Below are 9,184 nucleotides of genomic sequence, written 5' to 3'. Positions count from 1 at the left end.
CACACTGTGACTGGTGTAGATGGGGCATGTTGGTCGGTCTGGGCAAGTTGGGCTGAAGGGCCTGTTTCCACACTGTGACTGGTGTAGATGGGGCATGTTGGTCGGCGTGGGCAAGTTGGGCTGAAGGGCCTGTTTCGACCCTGTCACTCTATGACTGGTGTAGGTGGGGCCTGTTGGTCGGTGTGGGCGTTGGGCCTGTTTCCACACTGTATCACGATATGACTGGTGTAGGTGGGGCATGTTGGTCGGAATGGGCAAGTTGGGCCGAAGGGCCTGTTTCCACACTGTGACTGGTGTAGATGGGGCATGTTGGTCGGCGTGGGCAAGTTGGGCCTGTTTCCACACTGTGTCTGGTGTAGATGGGGCATCTTGGTCAGTGTGGACAAGTTAGGCCAAAGGGCCTGTTTCCATGCCATGTGACTGTGTGTGTTTGTGCTCCCCGGCAGAGTTTCCAACAGCAGCACGGGTTGAGGGAGAAAGACGGGAAGCTCCTGGAGGTTATCGAACGCAAGCGCTGCCTGTGTAAGGAGATCAAGGCACGGCGGGGCTCGGAACGCAGCTTATGCAAGCAGGACAGTATGCCCATTCTCCCCAGCTGGAGGAAGGGGGTGGACGCTCGTAAACTGGGGACGCCCCCGTGCCAGCGGCAACACGCGGTCCTCTGGGACACTGCCATCTGACATCGCCACCCTCACCTCCTCCTCCGACCAGGAACACTGGGGGAAGGCCATGGTTGCCCCGGGTAACCACCACCTTTGAACTCCACAGGCCTCAGGCCTAACTCACACTCACCCGGGCCTCCATTTGTGTCTCGTTGAACTAGGAGGGAGGGTGGACATGGAGTAGATCCTAAAATGGCGGCTCCCTCCCCCCGTCACACGAGGCAGAGCCAAGATGGCCGTCACGACGGAGAACATTGCCGACTGGACTCCAAGGCCGGGCGGGATATTGGCGGCCATGACACCATGGAAGGTGCCACAATCTGAGCAGCTTTGTTGTTTATCGGACGGGGGCGAAAGACCGGCCCGCCTTTCCCGCCGAAGTCCCGTTGACCCCCTCGGTTTGGTCATCCGAGGGGAAGACTCATCCACAATCCTTCCAACATGCAGAAGGGCACGGAACGCCGGAGTAACTCAGCGGGGGGACAGGCGGCATCTCTGGAGAGAAGGAATGGGCGACGTTTCGGGTCGAGGCACTTCCACAGAGTGAGAGTCAGGGGAGTGAGGGCAACTGGAGATGCGGAAGGGTAAAGCGTGAAATGGAAAGTGTCAAAGAGCAAAGAGAATGTAGATTAGATCATTGTTAGGTTGGGGAAGGTGACAACGAGGTATATAGAGTAAAATTTAATCGGGATGGGGAGAGGGGGGGGGGAGAGATTGGACATGTGGACACCACCAACGGAGCTAATTTGCCAACGCATGTTGTCACGTGCCAAACTTGCCCGGGTGGGGAACGAACAAAGTCTGTCAGCCAGACCCCTTGTTTCCCAGATGAAGGGGGATCTAACTCCCAAACACGCCATGTTGCTTTTCACCAGGATAAGGTTTGGGCGACTGGAGCAGTCCGGGAGAGGGGACGCGCGTCCTCGGGTCGAAGGGTTAGCTGCCCCGTGCAGAGAGGGGGGAAGGCCTTGACTCGGGGCGGTTGAACCTGTGGAAGGTCGGCATTCCCAAACCGATCCTGATCCCCAAACACGGAGCGTTAGTGGTTCAAGGAACAATGTGAGGCTTTATGGGGTGCTGTCGACTGGCGAGACCCCAGTTCCATCCCCATCACAGTGTTTGCACCCTCTCCCCACGGACCGCGTGGGTTCCTCCGGGTGCTCCGGTTTCCGACCGTGCTCCAAAGATTGGCTTTGGTAAAATTGGAAAACTGTGCCCGGTGGCTGTAGGCTGGTGCTATGGGGAGGTTGCCGGTCGGCAAGGACTCGACGGGCCGAAGGGCCTGCTTCAGCGCTGTTTCACCGAAGTCTACACAGAATATGGGTAAATGAGGGCTGGAGCAGGCTGGAGGGACCGAATGGCCTTCCCTCACACTTCTTAATTGGGCCCGGACTAAAAGGGAGGACAAGGTGTATGTGTTTAGCCCGGGTTAATGAGAGAGGGGGACGGGACCATGAGGGGTGAGGCGGGAGATAGGGAACAGTTGGAAAGCAGCGAGTCGTCTAGACCCAGACGTCCCGGCCCCACCACATGTCCCCCACGCACAGGAAACCCTCGACCGGGATAATGGCGCTCATTGGGAACTGGGCAGTGGATGGGTGGGGGGGCTACGTGAATGCAATCAGCATTCCCCCAGCCGCACCACATCCCAGCATTCCCAGATCCCAACATTCCCACACCCCAACATTCCCACATCCCAACATTCCCACATCCCAGCATTCCCGCATCCCACCATTCCCACATCCCAACATTCCCAGATCCCAACATTCCCACGTCCCAACATTCCCACGTCCCAACATTCCCACAACCCAATATTCCCACATTCCAACATTCCCAGATCCCAACATCCTGCATCCCAACATTCCCACGTCCCCACATTCCAACATTCCCAGATCCCATATCCCAGCATTCCCACCTCCCAACATTCCCACCTCCCAACATTCCCACGTCCCAACATTTCCACATCCCAATATTCCCAGATCCCAACATTCCCACCTCCCAGCATTCCCGCGTCCCAACATTCCCACGTCCCAACATTCCCACATCCCAATATTCCCAGATCCCAACATTCCCACCTCCCAACATTCCCACGTCCCAACATTCCCACATCCCAATATTCCCAATCCCATTCCCACATCCCAACATTCCCACCTCCCAACATTCCCACATCCCAACATTCCCACGTCCCAACATTCCCACAACCCAATATTCCCAGATCCCAACGTTCCCAGATCCCAACGTTCCCACCTCCCAACATTCCCGCATCCCAACATTCCCGCGTCCCAACATTCCCACAAACCAATATTCCCAGATCCCAACGTTCCCACCTCCCAACATTCCCACCTCCCAACATTCCCACATCCCAACATTCCCACAACCCAATATTCCCAGATCCCAACGTTCCCACCTCCCAACATTCCCGTGTCCCAACATTCCCACGTCCCAACATTCCCATATCCCAACATTCCCACCTCCCAACATTCCCACATCCCAGCATTCCCACATCCCAACATTCCCACAACCCAATATTCCCAGATCCCAACATTCCCACATCCCGACATTCCCACATCCCAACACATCCCAACTCTGGTCTCTGCCTTCCCCAGTGAGCACTGGTTCATCCCACTGTTTCTAGCGACTCACATGCGCGCACACACAGACAGACACACACACCTAGACAGGGTCACACACACGCAGACATGGGGAAACACACACACACACACCTAGACAGGGACACAGACACTGATGGACGTAAATATATGCTTATATGTTCTGTCACACATAAACACACTCAGACACACTCCCATGTCCCAAAGTCGTGCGGGTTTGTCGTTCAATGGGCCCTCTGTAAATTGCCCCCCTAGTGTGCAGGGAGTGGATGGGAACGTGGGATAACACAGACCAGTGTGCGGGGTGATCGCTGGTCGGCACAGACTCGGTGGGCCGAAGGGCCTGTTTCGGCGCCGTATCTCGAAACTAAACACAAGAACTACTGCGAGCGGGCGACCGATTGTCAGCGCGGACTCGCTGGGCCGATTTCCACGCTCCGTCTCCAAAACTAACCAACCCAATCGATTTTTATTTGCACTGTACACTGATTGACTCGGGTAGGCCGACAGCCTACTACCGATCCTGTTGCTAAGCAACCCTTTCTGAGATTAACTTTGTCAGAATTTTTTTTGCCAAAAACCTAAAAAAAAAATCCGCCATTCTACATCCAGCCGTCTCATAGGAAGCATCTTCTGTAGCTGACAATGATGAGAAAAATTTATTGAGTACGGTTGTTATGGAGTTGGTTGCCATGAGGAAAATCGTACATGAAGGTCCTGTCTGTACAGTAATTTATTTTTAATTTATCTCTTCTGTAAATGGAGCAAGCTTCAGGATGCCTTTGTTTGTAATTAAGTGGATCAAATGTGTTCTTACCTTTCTGATCATTGTTTCTAAGGCCCAGAAGCCTGGTTGGACATGGGCTTCAACCCTCTAGGTGAGGCCTAGGAGAGAAGGGACCAGGGTATGGAAGGCCCGGGGTTGTGTCCTTCCAAAAATGCTTCCCTAGTCTCAAATTCAAAACTTCTAGCCCAGCTGGGACCCCTTTCCCAACCCCCACCTCCCCTACCCTCTCGCGCCGAGCTGGTAGAACCACTGCCTCACGGACCAGAGTTCGCTCCCGGCCTGCCTGTTTGCGTTCTCCCTGTGACCGCGTGGGTCTCCCCTCCCCCACCACGTCCCAAAGACATAGGTGAAATTGGCCCCTAGCGTGCAGGGGAGCAGAGGAGAAAATGGGATAACTTCGAACAAGTGGGAACGGGCGATCGATGGTCAGCACCGACTCGGTGGGCCGAAGGGCCTGTTTCCGCGCTGTTTCTCCCAGCCAAACATAGAGCCAGTGGGAACGGGCGATCGACTGCCGGCGTGAACTCGAGGGGCCGAAGGGCCTGTTTCCGATCTATATCTCCAGCCAAAATTGGTGCAGGGGAGTGAAGCCCTTTGTGACTGATTCGATACGAGGCAAGAATATTGTGTGGCAAACTTTTAACGGCAAAACGACCAAACTTCTCTCCACGAGGTGCCGACGAGATTTACATTGTAAATAAAATATAAAACTGAACAGCAAAAAGCCATCGAATAAACCACTTGGACATTTCATCAGAGATATTAGTTCTGATTTTTAATAAAGTTGGGTGCACATTAAAACAACGGCGGTAAACTTCCGCAATATTCGACCGAGGATCATGTTCGTATGTGATAGGAGCAGAATCAGGCCACTCGGCCCATCAATGCTACTCCGTTCCATCATGGCCGACCTATCTCTCCAGCCAACTTCGAAGGCGCAGAAGGTAAGATCTCCTTACCGCCCCTTTGCCCAGCGCCCATCACCGAATCCCTCTGCCCTCCACCCTCCCTCCACCTTCCTGCTCTCCGAGGCTTCCCTGGTCATGCCAGGGCTGGTCATCCGGGATAGGAGCAGAATTAGGCTATTCGGCCCATCCAGTCCACTCCGCCATTCAATCGCGGCTGATCTATCTCTCCTTCCTAACCCCATTCTCCTGCCTTCTCCCCATAGCCCCCGACACCCGTACTAATCAAGAATAGACAACAGGTGCAGGAGTAGAGGCCATTCAGCCCTTCGAGCCAGCACCGCCATTCAATGCGATCATGGCTGATCATCCACAATCTATCTACCTCTCTGCCTTAAAAATATTCACTGACTTGGCCTCCACTGCCGTCTGTGGCAAAGAATTCCACAGATTCACCACCCTCTTGACTATATTCCTCCTCCTCTCCTTCCTAAAGGAACGTCCTCTAACCCTGAGGCTGTGCCCTCTGGTCCTAGACTCTCCCACTAGTGGAAACATCCTCTCCACGCTAGGCAAAAGTGCTGGAGAAACTCAGCGGGTGCAGCAGCATCTAAGGAGCGAAGGAAATAGGCAACGTTTCGGGCCGAAACCCGGAAGGGTTTCGGCCCGAAACGTTGCCTATTTCCTTTGGGTTTCGGCCCGAAACGTTGCCTATTTCCTTCGCTCCATAGATGCTGCTGCACCCGCTCAGTTTCTCCAGCACTTATGTCTACCTTCGATTTTCCAGTGCCGACAAACGCACATCGTACGTTAACAGTTAACCCACTCATTCCTGGGATGGGAACCTCTGGGGCCCTCTGAAGGGCCAGCACATCCTTCCTCAGATATGGTGCCCAAAATTGCTCACAACACTCTCAATGTGTCCTGACCAGCTCCAACTCGATAGTCCCATCAAGTGCCGGTATCCATCCACCTGAAGTCTTCATAAGGCCCACCATGGTACAAGTATAGACAATCTCACACCAGTGGTAGGAGCCCTACTGCAGAGGGTTGAGAGCGGGCCTGAATTCTGCGTGTTAGCTGTAAGGAGTCGTTCAACAGACTCGGACCATTTTATAGACAATAGGTGCAGGAATAGGCCATTCGGCCCTTCGAGCCAGCACCACCATTTAATGTGATCATCCCCAATCAGTACCCCGTTCCTGCCTTCTCCACATATCCCCTGACTCCGCTATTTTTAAGAGCCCTATCTAGCTCTCTTGAAACATCCAGAGAAGCTACCTCCACTGCCCTCTGAGGCAGAGAATTCAACAGACTCGCCACTCTCAAAAAGTGTTTCCTCGTCTCCGTTCTAAATGGCTTGCTCCTTATTCTTAAACTGTGTGTGTGTGTGTGGCCCCTGGTTCTGGACTCCCCCAGCATCGGGAACATGTTTCCTGCCTCTAGCGTGTCCAAACCCTTAACAATCTTATATGTTTCAATGAGAAGCCCTCTCATCCTTCTAAATTCCAGAGTGTACAAGCCCAGCCGCTCCATTCCCTCAGCATATGATACCCGCCATCCCGGGAATTAACCTGGTGAACCTACGCTGCACAAGAATGTCCTTCCTACAATGAGGGGACCAAAACTGCACACAATACTCCAGGTGTGGTCTCGCTAGGACTCCCAGGTATTTAAAGCAGCTCACCCTATCCACAGTATCCCCGTTTATCTTCAATGGAGTGTACGTCCTCGGATGATGTGCCCTCCAAAAGTCCTTGGTTTTTTTAATATTCAAGAGGAGGCTGTTGTCCTGTTGTGCCAGATCAGCCACCTCCTCCCGGTATGCCAGCAATCGGAGCTCTTCCCCGGCAAGGTGTCGGCCCGCTCCGTGATGGCAAGTCCATGCTGCGCCCACTGCTGAAGCTCTGGGCCCGACTCCGGGACTCCCGACCACCAATCCAAGTTTAAAAAGGGGTCTAAGAGTAAACCTAGCAATTATAGACCAGTTAGTTTGACGTCAGCGGTTGGCAAATTAATGGAAAAGATACTTAGAGATAATATATATAAGCATCTGGATAAACAGGGTCTGATTAGGAACAGTCAACATGGATTTGTGCCTGGAAGGTCATGTTTGACTCATCTTGAATTTTTTGAAGAGGTTACTAGGGAAATTGATGAGGGTAAAGCAGTGGATGTTGTCTATATGGACTTTAGTAAGGCCTTTGACAAGGTTCCTCATGGAAGGTTGGTTACGAAGGTTCAATTGTTGGATATTAATGGTGGAGTAGCAAGATGGATTCAACAGTGGCTGAATGGGAGATGCCAGAGAGTAATGGTGGATGGCTGTTTGTCAGGTTGGAGGCCAGTGACTAGTGGGGTGCCACAGGGATCTGTGTTGGGTCCACTGTTGTTTGTCATGTACATCAATGATCTGGATGATGGTGTGGTAAATTGGATTAGTAAGTATGCCGATGATACTAAGATGGGTGGGGTTGTGGGTAATGAAGTAGATTTTCAAAGTCTACAGAGAGATTTATGCCATTTGGAAGAGTGGGCTGAAAGATGGCAGATGGAGTTTAATGCTGATAAGTGTGAGGTGCTACATCTTGGCAGGACAAATCAAAATAGGACGTACATGGTAAATGGTAGGGAATTGAAGAATGCAGGTGAACGGAGGGATCTGGGAATAACTGTGCACAGTTCCCTGAAAGTGGAATCTCATGTAGATAGGGTGGTAAAGAAAGCTTTTGGTGTGCTGGCCTTTATAAATCAGAGCATTGAGTATAGAAGTTGGGATGTAATGTTAAAATTGTACAAGGCATTGGTGAGGCCAATTCTGGAGTATGGTGTACAATTTGGTCGCCTAATTATAAGAAGGATGTCAACAAAATAGAGAGAGTACAGAGGAGATTTACTAGAATGTTGCCTGGGTTTCAGCAACTAAGTTACAGAGAAAGGTTGAACAAGTTAAGGCTTTATTCTTTGGAGCGCAGAAGGTTAAGGGGGGACTTGATAGAGGTCTTTAAAATGATGAGAGGGATAGTCAGGGTTGACGTGGACAAGCTTTTCCCACTGAGAGTAGGGAAGATTCAAACAAGGGGACATGATTTGAGAATGAAGGGACAGAAGTTTAGGGGTAACATGAGGGGGAACTTCTTTACTCAGAGAGTGGTGGCTGTGTGGAATGAGCTTCCAGTGGAGGTGGTGGAGGCAGGTTTTTTTTTATCATTTAAAAATAAATTGGATAGTTATATGGACGGGAAAGGAATGGAGGGTTATGGTCTGAACGCAGGTATATGGGACTAGGGGAGAATACGTGTTCAGCACGGACTAGAAGGGTCGAGATGGCCTGTTTCCGTGCTGTAATTGTTATATGGTTATGGTTATATCCATACATTTGGATAAGATTCAAGAGAATTTATTGTCATGTGTCCCTGATAGAACAATGAAATTCTTCCTTTGCTTCAGCACAACAGTACATAGTAGGCATGAATACAGAACAGATCAGCGTGTCCATATACCATTATATAAATACAGTGGCTTGCAAAAGTATTCATACACCTTGAACTTTTCCACATTTTGTCACGTCACAACCACAAACGTAAATATATTTTATTGGGATTTTATGTGATACACCAACACAAAGTGGTGCATAATTGTGAAGTGGAAGGAAGATGATACATGGTTTTCAAATTGTTTTACAAATAAAAAACTGAAAAGTGTGGCGTGCAAAAGTATTCAGCCCCCCCGAGTCAATACTTTGTAGAACCACCTTTCGCTGCAATTACAGCTGCAAGTCTTTTGGGGTATGTCTCTACCAGCTTTGCACATCTAGAGACTGACATTTTTGACCAATCTTCTTTGCAAAATAGCTCAAGCCCAGTCAGATTGGATGGAGAGCGTCTGTGATCAGCAATTTTCCAGTCTTGCCAGAGATTCTCGATTGGATTTAGGTCTGGACTTTGACTGGGCCATTCTAACACATGAATATGCTTTGATCTAAACCATTCCATTGTAGCTCTGGCTGTATGTTTAGGGTCGTTGTCCTGCTGGAAGGTGAACCTCCGCCCCAGTCTCAAGTCTTTTGCAGACTCTAACAGGTTTTCTTCCAAGATTGCCCTGTATTTGGCTCCATCCATCTTCCCATCAACTCTGACCAGCTTCCCTGTCCCTGCTGAAGAAAAGCATCCCCACAGCATGATGCTGCCACCACCATGTTTCACAGTGGGGATGGTGTGT

The 9,184-nt window shown here is 50.9% G+C and overlaps 1 protein-coding gene across 1 annotated transcript in view; it reads left to right on the top strand.

Moving 5' to 3' along the window:
- LOC129715101 (neuronal tyrosine-phosphorylated phosphoinositide-3-kinase adapter 1-like) overlaps positions 1 to 2,778 on the top strand; it is an 8,946-nt gene extending 6,168 nt beyond the window's left edge. Inside the window, exon 4 of the mRNA XM_055664968.1 lies at positions 447 to 2,778. Coding sequence (XP_055520943.1) covers positions 447 to 680 — 234 coding nt within the window. The 3' untranslated portion in view covers positions 681 to 2,778. The remainder of the gene's footprint in view (positions 1 to 446) is intronic.
- The last annotated feature ends 6,406 nt before the right edge of the window (positions 2,779 to 9,184 follow it).

Source organism: Leucoraja erinacea, unplaced genomic scaffold (assembly GCF_028641065.1).
Source record: "Leucoraja erinacea ecotype New England unplaced genomic scaffold, Leri_hhj_1 Leri_100S, whole genome shotgun sequence".
Classification (NCBI taxonomy): Eukaryota; Metazoa; Chordata; class Chondrichthyes; order Rajiformes; family Rajidae; genus Leucoraja; species Leucoraja erinaceus.
The sequence above is the reverse complement of the archived record's forward strand: the minus strand, read 5'-3'. Positions and strand labels throughout refer to the sequence as shown.